The 15,283-nt window shown below is 40.8% G+C and overlaps 1 protein-coding gene across 2 annotated transcripts in view; it reads left to right on the forward strand.

Annotated features, from left to right (window-relative positions):
* The window catches only part of copz1 (COPI coat complex subunit zeta 1), a 7,830-nt gene extending 2,747 nt beyond the window's left edge, over nucleotides 1-5,083 (forward strand). For both annotated transcript variants that reach the window (XM_046870158.1, XM_046870160.1), the window contains exons 3-9: nucleotides 336-417; nucleotides 512-603; nucleotides 688-743; nucleotides 836-913; nucleotides 1,401-1,452; nucleotides 2,565-2,603; nucleotides 4,572-5,083. In XM_046870158.1, coding sequence (XP_046726114.1) covers nucleotides 336-417; nucleotides 512-603; nucleotides 688-743; nucleotides 836-913; nucleotides 1,401-1,452; nucleotides 2,565-2,603; nucleotides 4,572-4,619 — 447 coding nt within the window. In that variant the 3' untranslated portion in view covers nucleotides 4,620-5,083. The remainder of the gene's footprint in view (nucleotides 1-335; nucleotides 418-511; nucleotides 604-687; nucleotides 744-835; nucleotides 914-1,400; nucleotides 1,453-2,564; nucleotides 2,604-4,571) is intronic.
* The last annotated feature ends 10,200 nt before the right edge of the window (nucleotides 5,084-15,283 follow it).

The following is a 15,283-nucleotide window of genomic DNA, read 5'->3' on the forward strand; positions in this document are numbered from 1 at the left end:
CAATATCTTTTAAGACCTTAATATTAGATTAGATTCAACTTTGTTGTCATTGTGCAAGGTACATGTACCAATGAAATGCAGTTAGCATCTCACCATAAGTGCCTGTTTACAGTAGATAACAGTAGATGAATACGGTATGAGGTCCATATATACAGGGATGAGGTGATTAATGTACAGGAGGTAATAATATATGGTTTATATAGTGATATACAATATATGTATATTTGTTTATTTTCTTATTTATATCTTTACTTTGATCTTTTATTGTGAGCAACTGCAACCATTTTTTGTTTTCTATGGAATCAATAAAGTTTCTCGATCTCTTTCCTTTTCAGTATTATGACGACACATACCCTACCGTTAAAGAGCAGAAAGCGTTCGAGAAGAACATCTTCAACAAGACACACAGGACCGACAGTGTGTTTTTTATTTTTCATTTTATTATTATTAAAAGCTGTGGTTTAGTTTTTGCTAAAAGGATCGGGTTTTCATTGTATTTGTTCCTTGACAGGTGAAATCGCCTTGCTCGAAGGACTTACGGTCGTTTACAAGAGCAACATCGACCTGTATTTCTATGTTATTGGCAGTTCGCATGAAAACGAGGTAACCGCTGAAAGAATATCCTCTCACGCGAGTTACTGTCAATACAACGGGCTCATGCGTTTACCTGTGTTTATTTCCTTGCAGTTGATGCTCATGGCCGTGTTGAACTGTCTGTTTGACTCTCTCAGTCAAATGCTGAGGTAAGCGATTTGGAGCTGCAAATCTCCACACATGATGCAACCACACCTAGCTTGCGTTTAATGCAATTTTTTTTTTGTTTGTGTGTTTTTAGGAAAAATGTGGAGAAGAGAGCCTTACTTGAAAATATGGAGGGTCTTTTCTTAGCCGTTGATGAAATTGTAGATGGAGGGTAAGTGTTTTTGTTTTACGCTTTTGAAAATTCGAGTAAAATGGAAAAGTGTTAGAAACTGAATATTTTTTAGATAAGACTTTTCTTATCTTTTTGTGGTCATAAAAATATAATAATTAGAAAAAAAAACTTTTTTGATCGTACAGATAAGAGCAATACATCATTGGAATCGGTAAAGGGTCTACTTTTATTTGTGTACACTCGTACAAACAGACAGGGGGCGCTCTCTGTCATCTCTGTCTTTGTCATCTCGCCTCACAGACGTCATAAATATATGTAATAAATGATATATATGAAATGCTACTTTTAAATAAAGCAACTCGCATCACAAAACATGTACTCCCTGATTCTATAGTGCGTATGAAAGTTAGACGAGTCACAGTCTCTCCGGTACCACCTCATTAAATATTATTTTCTTCAGACGTGTGTGTTATGGCTGCATGGTTTGTGTAAATGCTGCAGCTCATCTTATCCTGTTTTCTCACAGTGTTATCCTGGAGAGTGACCCCCAGCAGGTTGTCCACCGAGTGGCTCTGAGGGTAAACTTCATCCATCATCACTGTTACGCCATCACTGTTGCACAATTTTACACACTCGCTCTCTCTCTCTCTCTCTCTCTCTCACATTTTACACACACACACACACACACACACACACACACACACACACACACACACTCACTCACTCACTCACCACTCACTCACTCACCACTCACTCACTCACACACACTCTCTCTCGCCTCGCTCTCTCTCTCTCACATTCACACACTCACTCACTCTCTCTCTCTCTCTCACACACACACTCTCTCTCTCTCTCTCTCTCTCACACACACACTCACTCACTCACTCTCTCTCTCTCTCTCTCACACACACACACACTCTCTGTCTCTCTCTCTCTCACACACACACTCTCTCTCTCTCACACTCACTCACTCACACACACTCTGTCTCTCTCACTCACACACACTCTCTCTCTCTCTCACACTCACTCACCACACACACTCTGTCTCTCACTCACACACACTCTCTCTCTCTCTCTCTCTCTCTCTGTATCAAGCATTGCTAAATTCATATTATTTGAATATTAGTGTTACTCTTGGATAACACACAGGATGTTGCATACAAAAAACTCTGGTTGCTCTTTTTTTGACTCCTTGATCTTAAATATATTTCCTCACCCTGACCTGGACACGATTTCTTCATGTTCTCTCTCCTCAAAGATCATGCTGTGTAAACGGCCAACGTAATAAACAGCAAAAAAAAAAAATAATAATAATAATAATAGTCTGTCTATCAAACATGTAGAGTTTCCCCCAAACACAGCCCAATAAGCACATCTAATCCCAGTTTGCCTTGTTTCGATGGCAAATGAACGACCTCACGCAAATCATCTGTGTCCAGTCACATATAAAAAGTAGCGCTTGTAACACACGGAAAGGTTCCTGGAGAAAAGCAGTGTCACAGTATCTTCACGTGTCTCAGCCAGTGTTAAAAAAAGATCACCGGTAGGGAGGGAAGGAATAGCACAAATTTGGGAGGGGAAAAAAGCAATGATCAGTGTAAAAAAAAAAAGTAAAGATATTTGGCTCAAAGGTGTTGGAGAAAATGCATTTTAATTTTTTATTTTTTATTTTTTGTCTATTTTCCTTCAGGGTGATGACGTGCCACTGACGGAGCAGACAGTCACTCAGGTAAAGAGAATCCTCATGTGTGGTTCATGCTCTCTCTCTCTCTCTCTCTCTCTCTCTCTCTCTCTCTCTCATATCTTTGATACCAAGACTGTTATATGCCACAGCTCTGAGCCTCTCAGCGCGCATCTCATTTATAACCCCAGTCTGCGTTAGTCTGTTTGGCCGCTCTGAGGTTTCGGAGTGTGAGAACTCCTCCCGCGACTGCCACATGTAAAGCATGATGGCTAATTATTGGCGGCTGTCTGGCAGCGGTGCCTTCCCATGGCCTGATTGATGGTCTCATTTAAGAGGCCCGTGACAGGCCGCCTGCATCCTTCACGTGCCCCTGATTAATGCCGCTCGTCATCCTTTTTTTTTTTTGCTTAATGGTTACGCTATGCCTCGCCTTTCCCCAAATTAAAATGATGAATTAATTCCTGGATATTTCCCCCGTGCCCGCATTACTCAGGCGTCAGGTTTCACTTAAATCCGTCGTGGGGCACGGGGCGTGTTCGAGACGGTGTCTGCTTTCCCGCGTGTGTGTCGTACAAGCGTCGTGTTTAATGGGTGCTCTATACTTAGCAACTGCTTAGCGCGTCGGAGGTGACACGCAAAGGAGTTAACGATGCACAGAGTTTTTTCCCCAGCGCAGTGATGAACGTTTGCGTAATGAAGCTGTAAATAATGAATGCACAAATGCTTTAATGGCACAATATTGAATCAATAGGGTTAAGAATCAATTAGTAATTTAAGCCTGGCACCACAGAGGCAAGGATTATCTTTCTGAGTTTATGGATGAGGATGCAACATACGTAACACAAATAATGCTGTTGCAGGAATTTAAAATTAAGTCCCAGCAGTTCAAAATATAACTTCACTACATTCAGATGGCTGTTATTGAGTCAAGTTTATCATGTTTAACTGTGTAGTACCTGGCAACCTTTAGCTATGGAGCATGCACACTGATAAGTCTGCTAATAGGATGATATTAGATATCTAATATCAGATTATTACTTACAAATGCACCAAAAATTTTAATTTGTCACATGCACATTCATGAGTAGGACATGTAGTAAAATGCTTTCTTTTTAACTGTCCAACTTGTAAACATGGAAAAAGAAATACAATATAATGATAAAAAATAAAGTAACAAAAATACATAAAATAAAGTGTAAAAATATATTAACATATAATCTGACTAAAGTATGAATATATGAATAAATGTGCATATATGTATATACATGATTTAAACAGAAGGGATGGATGAATGGATATGTAGGACAGATATTGACAAGTACAGATTAAAGTGACTCAGTGTAATTGTGATTGTCATTAAAGTGTCCATGTGCTGGTATTAAACATTTTTACAGTGAAATGGTATAAAAGTGACGCTGTGCTAATCCAGGCCAGAGTTAGAGTGGCTAGGTCCAGAGTTAAAGTTTTTAGCAGGCTTTTCCCTTTTTATCGACACCCCTGAAGCCTCTCTTCCTCCGTATCTTCCTACATAAGTGCAAAACAGCAGATCAGCCAATCAGCAGGCTTCTCCCACTTAATAATCAACACCCCTAAAGCCACACCCCCTTCCTATCGTCCTACATTAGTGCAGAACATCCAAACAGCAGGTTTCCTCACTAAATAATTGACACCCCAGATAGCCCCGCCCCCTCCCATCATCTTACATTAGTAATGTTTTTTTAGCTACTTCTAGATTTTAGTTTTTCAGCCAACATGTAGGTGTTTCTATTATTCATTGATAGACAGTATTGCAAACCTGAGAGAAGGGTCTCCAACGTTTTACATTAGATTCGAGTTCGAGTGATGCTTAAACACAAGTTAAATATCACAAGTAGAATGTACAGTGTGGTGCCTTTTTTTTTTTTTTCCTCACCACTTATATTTGTTGTTAAGGTCCAAAATAATTTGATGTAAATTTATTTATTTTTTTCCCCCTCAAATAATTGATCTGATTTTTTTTCCCACCTCTTCTAGGTGCTGCAGTCGGCCAAAGAGCAGATCAAATGGTCTCTTCTACGATAAATCGTACTGTTCCTTCTCTCCATCAAGACAACGGTGTATTCATCATTACTCTTCTCATCACTGTTGCCTTCCCCATTTTCCCCTATTCTTGTTTCTTATCCTTCCTGATGTAGGCTCTCTAAAGGAAACACAAGCATTAGACTCAATGTACACTTAAGTGAAGACTAAACAGTACCAGAACGGTCCGTTTCTGATGAAAAGTGTGGCAGATGCAGCATCTATACGGCGTTATGTGTATTCAGTAATCCTGACAAAGAGTGAGCGAGTATCTGCACTTCTGTTAGCAGAGACGCTCTAATTATTCCAGCACCACATCATTTCTCATAGTGTGTGTGTGTGTGTGAGGGGGAATATCACAATCCTGTGTGAAAGACAAAAGCGATTTCAGTACATTCCAGTCATTGAGCGTTCCTGCTGTTTTCCATGTCTGTGTTATGAAATAAAAATTATTGTTTGACTTTTAAGATCTTGATTTTGTTTTTTAAAAAAACAGCATTAACTTCTTCAGCAGTTTGAGCTACAGGAGCTCGTCTGTTGGACCAGCTTTTGTTCCCCACGTGCCTCAGTGAGCCTCGGCCCCCCCACGACCCTGTCGCCGGTTCACCACTGTTCCTTCCTTGGAGCACTTTTGATAGACACTGACCACTGCAGACCAGGAACATCCCACAAAAGCTGCAGTTTTTGAGATGCTCTGACCCAGTCGTCTAGACGTCACCTTTTGGCCTTTCAAACTCAAATCCTTACGCTTGTCCATTTAATCTGCTTCTGACACGTCAACTTTGAGGACAAAATATTAACTTGCTGCCTAATAATATCCCACACACTAACAGGTGCCATGATGAAGAGATAATCAGTGTTCTTCACTTCACCACTCATAATGTTATACCTGGCCATAAAGTTTTGCCTGGTGGGTGTATATATACATAGTGTGTGTGTGTGTGTGTGTGTGTGTGTGTGTGTGTGTGTGTGTGTGTGTGTGTGTGTGTGTGTGTGTGTGTGTGAGAGATATCGTTTAAGTCTAGCTTTCTATAGATTCAAAACAGGAGCAACTTATACACACACGCTTACTCGCGGGAGTTCACAAGCTGGATAAGAGCTCCATCTTCTGGTGAGAGGTCAGAGGTACAGCTTTGGGGTTTATTCTCTCCACAGTGCAAAATATTGTAGCAATAGAAAATAGATTGAACGTGAGGGCAAAATAAGCCATGAGATTACTGTGAATCAAATAAAATATATAATTTCTGTTTGTTTACACGTTTCAAGCTTTAAAGTTGTTTATATGCTGGCTTAAGTTTGGTAAAATTATATATTTGGTATATTTTAAAATATGAATTATGTCTCGTTTTTGTGGATTTCTGCCTAAAAAAGTGTTACAATTATCATTTAAACATTATTATTATTATTATTATTATTATTGTTATTATTATAAACCATGGTTGAATAATAAGAGACTAAAGAGTCTTGTACATGTGCCTTACTAAATCACAAGGCCTCTTTTAATAACTAGCTTTATCCACTGTAAACACGTATGTGAATATCTGGGCATATTTGCATATATATTTTAGGGGCAAAAAAAACACCACTCTGACAGTTGAATATATTTCTTCTGTGCTGAAATCTCGTGGGTATCTGTTCTACATTTTGTTGTGTCGCAGAACACCAGCTGTGAAGGTTGAAAATTTAGCCTTCCTTCCCTCCCTCCCTCTCTCCCTCTTTTCTTTATGCAAATGAGAGCTTGTCCCTGGAGTAACACCAAAGCCGCGGCAGTGTGTTATGGATATGCAGCCATGATGTATACCTGGTGATTGGATGTGACATAAGACCACTCGTGCTGATGTACTCGATCCCATTAAAGACCTTGTATAGGACACGTGACTTGAAACGAGAGGCCTGTGGCATCTGTTCTCAGATCGATGAGCCTTCGATGAGCCGTCTCTCCTCTCTCTCATATACGCTGAAAGAAGTTCAGCCTGATCCTGGAGCAGCTCTGTATTATAACTGATCGTTGTCATGAGAGAATCTTCAGCATATTCAAGCATGACGTCTATGTTCTGTTCTTTTTTTACACTCATCCTTGGCATCTCTCTTTTTAATAATCATCTGGAAATCATGTGAAAGAGGTGCTCGCCACCTTTCATCTTGGCTGGAAGGGAAGTCCGGAGGCGTCTGAAGGTTTTCGCAGAGGAAACAGAGCTTGATTTCAAACAGGACAGCATTTCCTCCACCGTTTAAGTGAAGTAGCTCCTTCATCAGGAGGTGATTTAGGGCCGGCTGTATAGGAGATCTTAAGTACGGGGTACTGGGTGGGCGTACAATTCACTACTGACCACATTTTTTTTTTTTTGCATATCAATTACTGATTGTGGGTCTTTGTGTATAAGAAATGAACATTGCACTTTACATGCATGCTGCTAAGAAACAAAATCCACAAAGAGGCACTGAAATGGAGCCTGACCCGAAATGGCGCTGATGTTCCCACCCTGAAGCTGATTACTCTCGGATTACTGCATGTCAGCAACTTGCCAATAGTATTCATTTATTCTGTTTAAGTTACATTGTACATCCATGTAACAAGACTGTTCCTGTTAGCGCGTAATCCCAACACAATAATACACACTTATACACACATCCCTCACTCACTGACACTGGAGACTCCTTCCATAAATGCGAAATAAAACGTCGATTCTCATCCTTGTATTGACAATAATGCACGTTTTTCCTTTGTTTCTTTTCGCGTTTTAATTTAGTGTGCTAGTAGCTGTACATTGTCCAGTCGTATATATTGTCTCCCTGTGGTTGTTCTTAGAAAAAAAACCCAATATAATAAAGCTCTATTTTAATAAGCATGTGCTTTGAATTAGGACTGGAGCTACTGTCTGAGCTGCTGTTACACAACGTTAATCATGATCTGTGGTACAATAATATTAATGCACTAGCATTCCAGGATTATTATAGCGAGAAGGACACACCAAGGAGTTGTACAGCCTAATTGCCTCTGGAACCAAGTTTTTTTTTGTAGGTTGTTGCCAAATAGAATGATTTATCCTTCGGCAAAAATGGCTGCACAAACCTTTTCGCTACGGTTTCTAACATTTGAAGGTAAAAGAAATCCGCTACAGTGATTTGAATTACTTTGGTTAATATTGATGCATTATGTCTGTATGATTTGCATGAACCAGTCTGTGATTTTTATTTGAGGTTTATTCAAATAGCAATGGTCAGTTCAAATTCAAATGAACACACTCTTTGTATGTCTGTGTGTGTGTGTTGATACCATTACCACTGATGTTTCTTCTCCCACAAATCAATCAAAAAAAAAAAAAAAAACAGACTGGAGCCTCAATAATGAAGGAAAAAGGGGTGGAATTCATGGGCGAGAAAGAAGGAACTGGATTTGGATTTGGTTGGAGCACCTGATGGCACCTGCAGGCATTTCGTTTTCATCTCCTAATTACAGGGGCAGTGCCATAAAAAAAGCCAAAGCAAAAAAAAAAAAAAGGCAATTTAGATTAATTATGGGGTAACGGGTATAATAGAATAAAACACAGCAGCTTGACACATTATACATAACGCGCCATAAAGTTGTCAGGCACGTGTAGGCCCGTGGCCTGGAATTGATAGATGCGCAGAGAATGTGTGTGTTTGGCCGTGTTGTGTTTCTGGCGGCTACATAAGTGAGTAACGGTCAATAGATTACAATTATGAGCACGCTTAAAAGCAGCATTTAGGTGTGTGTGTCTGCGTGCGTGTATTTTTCAAAAAGCCTGATTCGCGTCAAAGGAACATCCAGAATAGCATGAGAGATCGTCCTAATCGAGACCTCACAGAGACAAAACATCAGCGTTGTTTGGGTGAAGCTGTGCAAACAGCATGGCTACGATAAATGGTAGCAGATTACATCATGCCTTTTTTGCTCTAAGCAAATTTAGTGCGAGGAAATAGATCAGGAACCGGCTTGGATTGAAAGGGAAGTCAGGCTGTGGATGTGCACAAGGCCTGAATGAGATAAGATGCCAGAGGCTGTTTCACATGTCTCACTGCTGAGCTCCACACACACACACACACACACACACACACACACACACACACACACACACACGTTGAGCCTTGTACAACCTGACATGCTTTACGGCAGCACACACCCTCACCGGGCCCATTTACGGATTCCTATCGAATAAAAAAAAAATCATTTCAGCTCGGAGGCTGAGGAGCCCAAAAACAACAAGCCGTACCGCTGCTTCAACTATAACTCACAAAGCCTTTTTTCTCTCTACACAACAGCCTTGGTTTTTATTTCATTGTGAAACCAATAGCAATTAAAATCAATACAGGATTTTTTCCCCCTCCTTACAGATGAGTACGTCCAAATTTTTACTGTGTAATACGAAGGGCAGGAATGGCTTATTTTTGTATTTATTTTTTAAATATCATGTATTTTTTTTCCTTAAATGACTGAAAATCACTGCATCTTATTTCTGAAATATTTCCGTCCAAAACACCATGGTTCTGAAAGTCATTTTTCAGGAAAGATTTCAGCAAAAGGATCTACAGCAAGGGGTCTTTTTAGGCGAAAAAAAAAAGCACATAAATCTAAACCAAAGGTACGGCACATCCATCAGCCTGGCTGGTGCACATGTCCAACAAAAAAAAAAAAACGTCTTTGAATATTTCTATTTTTCGATTCCGCTTGTGCTATTAGTCACCAGCTTTCACCGTGGACTCCCTATTGAAAACAAGCAGCGGCGCAAACTCTGGTTCTGCTAACCGCTGATGAAAGGAGCCTCCTATTAAAAAAAAACCCCAGCCCTGTATGATTTAGGATGAAACAGAGATCCTAGAGACTGTCCTGCTGTGCTATATAGACACGCTGCTTGTCCTGGGCCACGTCCGCATGTGTGCGTGAGAACATCTGGTTGCCACTCTTACACATTCGCTCTGAAGCATGCGAGCGTGCACTTTCGAGAAGGAGATTGGTTTTCAGGGTTTACACGCCAAACTCTTGGCCTTCAAACCAATAAAGCCTGGGAATTATCGTATCATTCATGCTCCTATCAAATGAATAGCTCTCGCAACAAGTAGCTTAGCGAGTTACTCTATATCCGAGCTCTCGATGCAGATCGAATTCTAGCGATGAAAGTCTAATGTGAAGCGTTCCCATAACGCTGGACACATGACACCAGATAGCAGTGGTAGCAATAAAGCTTTATGACTCTATTTTTTTTTTTTTTTTTTTTTTTTACACAGGCTGCTATGTATTCAGGATGCAGCCCAGAGGCGGACATGTGCTCCCGTTCCCACATACAGTACAAGCTTTCCTTTTTGGTTTTCATTTTATTTCAATGCAAATAAAATGTATAGAGAAAAGAAAGGATTTGCATTTTGGTGGTACACCTCACTGCCTCTTTTATGTCCTTCTACCTTCCTCCATTTTTTATTTTTTTTCCCCATCCCCCATACCTCTCTCTCTCTCTCTCTCTCTCTCTCTCTCTTTCTCTCATATTCTCTCACTCCTCCTACCCTCCCTCCCTCCCTCCCTATGGATTCCCCCGTCTGCACCACGGTGCCCGTTAACAGACCCTGGCCTGACAGATTTACCGCCGCTGCTCTGCCATTGGCCGCCAGCATGACAGGGCTGATTTAATGCCCCTTCCTGATTGGCCGGCGAGTGACAGGTGGATTTACAGCTGAGTTGTGATTTGACGCCGGGTGCCTTTGATGTGAGTTACAGCACAGTTGCTTATGGGACGCAGAAATGGTGTCAGGTTTCAATCGTTAAAAAGCCTTCTCCCTGAGGGAAGGTGCAGGGCGTGCACTACATTCCTGCTCTCATGAGAGAAGCAATGAGAGAGAGAGGCAGGGATGTAAGGGGTGGGGTGGTGGGGGTGGGAGTAAAGCAAAAAATTAAAAGAAAGAGAAGAGTGTGTGGATGAATTAAACCTGGAGTCATTTTTTTGCCTCTTTGCACTTTTGCACAATTACTTTTTGGAAGAAAAAAAGCTAAACATTTTTTTCCAGCACCCAAACGAAAAGAAAACATCATGCGGGACTCCCTGTGTGCTTGGAAAAATAGCTGGGAAGGACCTCTGGATGTGTTCAGTCTTTACACAACATCATTTAGATGTAATGGTTCTCAATCCAGGGTCTGGTCAGGAGTTAGGAGTCCTTCTGAATACATCTGGACACATGTGCATACATATAAATCTGATTTATTTTGTGGATGCTGTGGACATTATTTCCACTTATACAAAATGTCTGACAATCGGGGTTTATTGACCGGATATTTGCATCTGAATACACACATGACACTACCATAAATCTTCATAATAATAATAATAATAATAATAATAATATGAATATGAATATGAATATGAATATGAATAATATGAAGAAGTAGAAGAAAAAAGGAAGAAGAAGAAAATATATTTATTAATATAAAAATATCACACATATCTAATAAAAAGATATTTAGGCTTTTACAATTACACAACATTCACAAATATACGGTTATATAAAATCCAAAGAACAACCAGTGTCAATTTATCTTGAAAGAATCATTGTAATCTATCTATCTATCTGTCTGTCTGTCTGTCTGTCTGTCTGTCTGTCTGTCTGTCTGGATGGATGGATGGATGGATGGATGGATGGATGGATGGATGGATGGATAGATAGATAGATAGATAGATAGATAGATAGATAGATAGATAGATAGATAGATAGATAGATAGATTGTAACTAATTACTTACACACAACATGACACTAATAATCAAAATGCATATACTGACACAATAACGTTTTGTATAGAGTACTAGAATGCAACAATAAAGTACTTAATAAAATACCAGGATAAACAGTGATAAATCCTTTTATTGTGCCTATTGTATACTTCTCGGCTCAGCACGGCAGTTGATTTGAATGCTTTAGCGGGCTTCTGATACGAAAAACTAGGCTAAGCATATAGAAAAAACACCCGAGATGGTCATTGATTTTACTAAAGAAATACTCTGACATGATACTTTTAATTGGAGGAAAGCCATTCATCAGACTCTTTATTTACCCCATCATCATATTTTCCTTTAGGCACTCTTCAGGCATTATTTAGCTGATTTGGGAAAAAAATGATAATCTGCGACAACTACTACACTACTGCTTTCAACATCAATCTACTTGACTATCCTTTATTTGTAACACACCCAAACTAGATTTGTAACCTTGGGTAAAAAAAAAGCATGTTTATACTGTTACTGTGCTAAATGGTTATATTTGGTGTGTCTGTCTTGTGGTTTCATTTTTTGAGCTGCTTCCTAGAATGGAGAGCAGGTGACTGTTTCTCAAGACAAATGGCAGCACACAATTAGTCGACTGTCACATAAATCTTCACAATATCTCCCTATCAGAGTGTGTGTGTGTGTGTGTGTGTGTGTGGATGTGCCTTAGCAGAGTGAGTGGAGTGCATCTAACTGCACCGCAATTTAATTTGAAATATGACCGCTTTTTAAAGGAATCTTTGGAAATGAAGCTACAACGTGGAGTCCATTTCTTTGCCGTTTGTTCTCAGCGCTTAGATGTTCAGTAGGTATCTATGATGTGTGGCGAAAAACTCCTTGAAGCTTTAAATTAAGAGATCTTAAACAGATCTTCAGAATACATCAAGTCTGGAATTCATAAAAGCATGTGCTGATCTGGGAGCCTTAGATCCCAGATAAAACCCAGGAAGAACCTGATCCCTAGATTAGTACCCCTACTGAGAGATTTTTTTTCCTGTCTTTTTTTTACGAACGAGAATCCAGAAACACTGTTTATCCCTCCTGCCCTGGCGTTGCCCCTAACATATGCCTCATATCTCTTCAAAGCGATGCAAGAGGCCGCTTATAAATCAGCGTATCGTCAAGCTGATCAGCAGCGGCCAACTGCCAAAGTCACTTCTGACTAGGGTCCATGTGGGCCCTGGTGGAGCCTACCTGCTCCGAGTTCTTATCTGTCCATTAGCACACGAGGGCTGACAGCTCATCTCTCAAGAGCTCGTCAGCAGCCTGCGTGAACTCTTGTCGTGACTGTGACCCATCAAAACAACTCGGGCTAAACAGCAAGGCGGCTGCTCTTCATCAAGGCCCAAGGATTTCGCCTCGCTCCACTCTTGGCCTGCTCATGTGGAAAATTGCTCTTGGTGAGACTCCAAGACAAGGCGAAAAGACATACCAAGCCCTCCAAAACCCCACCCCCACCCTCAGCACTTTGTCAAAATAATAATCATACAGCGTCTAGAGACGCGCATCACCATCCAGGTCGCCGCGTGAACCTCCCTGCCCCTGCATCTCTCTCTCTGTCGGAGGTAGATTGCATAGTTGCTCCTCGCGTCACGCCGCGTTCTTGCAAACAAATCGCGCTTTTGTGGAAACCATCAACAAACAGAAGAGCGCGTTTGTTGCTCACCAGGTGCTTATAGAAGGTTCGGGGAAAGCCGAAAATGTTGTTGCTTTAATTAGTTTCATTAGCGTTCGGCTCTGTCCCAGGAAAAACAACCCTATAAGCAGCTCACAATTTGGGACCTGAAATCATTCTTGGGTTAATAATGTTGTTAAAGTCATGACACACTCACACACACACATACCCCCAAATTTAGGCAAAACACCCAGTGTATAATTTGGATGGTGTGTAATTTAGAACAAAAGTAATTAGGCAAACAAGTAATGAAATATTCATAACTTGTACATGTTTGGAGGAAAACTGCTTCGTTGTTTGTATTTGACTATAAGAAGGTTGGTGTGTACAGTATACTTTTAAGCAACGCTTCTCAAATGGTATCCATGAAGAATCGACATGGGGTCTGCATTACTTAGTCACCTTGTTTCCTTAGGGTCGTTTGAATTAAATTAGTTAAATCCAAACCTCAGTGACTCAAAAACAAACGCCACACCTTAAAGGCCAGTCCATTAAAATATTGTCTGACATTAAACCGGTCCGTAGCGCAAAAAAGTTTGGGGACCGCTGCTAGAAGTCTTTAGGATAGGAGAGATTACAGGTTTTGGCAATGGTTTTGGCAATGCTTTGGCAATGATGTGATTTGAACTCACAACCTTTCAACCAGAAGTCCAACTTCCTAACCACCAACCTAAAAGTATAATAATACAAAATACATCATGCAGATGCACTGGGACAGATCATCAGTGATGTATCCTGGGGTCATTGGGTGTTTCGAATCTTTCAACATCAGACACCCTCATCCAGGCGACCCAGCCGCGGCTGATCAGTCCCCGGCTTGTGTCCCAGTAGTAATTGCCCACGGTTTTGCCCTCTTAATCCCTCTTAACTATCTAGTGGCTTTCTTTATATACTATATATGGACAAAAGTATTGTGGAACTTAAATTTTCCAGCCATATGTGTTTCCTCCCAAAACCACAAAATTGGGGGCACACAATTGTATAAAATGTCTCTGGATGTAGTAAAATAAAAATTCTTCAACAGGAGACCTAAACCTGCTCCATCATGACAATGCCCCTTTGCACAAAGCCAGCTAAATGGAGATATGGTTTAAATGGGTTGGAGTTGAAGATCTTCTGCTATAGAGGTCCAACCCTAATGAACACCTTTGGTATGAGTTGGAATGCTGACTACACTCCAGGCCTCCTCCCTTCACCCAGTACCTGACTTTACTAACACTCTTGTGGCTGAATGAATCTCCACAAATCTCCATGCTCCAAAATCTAGTGCAACATCTTTCTAGAAGAGTGGAGGATATTAACAGAGGGAATTGGGACAACATGTGGAATGGGATGTCCAGAAAGCACATACCAATCTTATGGTTTTCCATATGTTTTGTGTTACATTTTTTGTGTTTTTTTATGGACACATCAGACACAATAAAACAAAACCATCGGCTTTCCATTTAGTTTACAAAAGGCTTTATTTTAGTGCCGATTGATAAATCTCAAATATGTTTCATCACACCAACACACCCCTGACACCATTTTGGTTTAACCTTCTTCACGGTGTCCTTAGAGTGGTCTTCTGAAGGGCCTCGGAAATGAAACCCAAAGCCCCCTTCGGCTTTCATGAGAAGTCATGACCTAGTAGCAAAGGAGTGGAGCAGGATTCGGGGCATAACCCATGGGAGAGCCGTGCCTTCCTGGGCATAGCAATCAGTGTGCGGCCCTGGGATTGCGCCGGGTCCCCAACGAGCCCCAGATTGATGGGGTGACACGGGACCGCCGCCTGTTAATGTATCTGTCGAGGCTAAATGCCTCTTTCGGAAAGTGATTTTTACACTGTTGGCAGGGCGCCGGGGTGTTTGTCCTGTCACAGAGAATGTGGATGGCTCATGAGTGAGATAAATCTTTGCGACGAGAAGCCGGTCAGCTCGAGTCGGCTCGACGCTTCGGGTTTCCACCTCATAGGCCAAAAATAGCTCGAGACAACCATCCAGATGGACGAGACTTGAACGTAAAGAATTTTCGGAATAAAGTTTCCGCAAGAAGAGCTCTAGCGTGACATAAACGATCTGCCGAGCCAACGCAGCGTCCACTCGGCCATGTCGGTTCTCGACGATTATGTACATACGTCTTTTTCTTGGCCTAAATGCTTTGTTATGTTTGGAAAAAGATGCCTTTATATTAGCTGAATCAATCATATTTCTCAAACAGGACATTTTTTTAAATGACAGAATGA

The sequence above is a fragment of the Silurus meridionalis genome, chromosome 16, assembly GCF_014805685.1.
Source record: "Silurus meridionalis isolate SWU-2019-XX chromosome 16, ASM1480568v1, whole genome shotgun sequence".
Lineage (NCBI taxonomy): Eukaryota > Metazoa > Chordata > Actinopteri > Siluriformes > Siluridae > Silurus > Silurus meridionalis.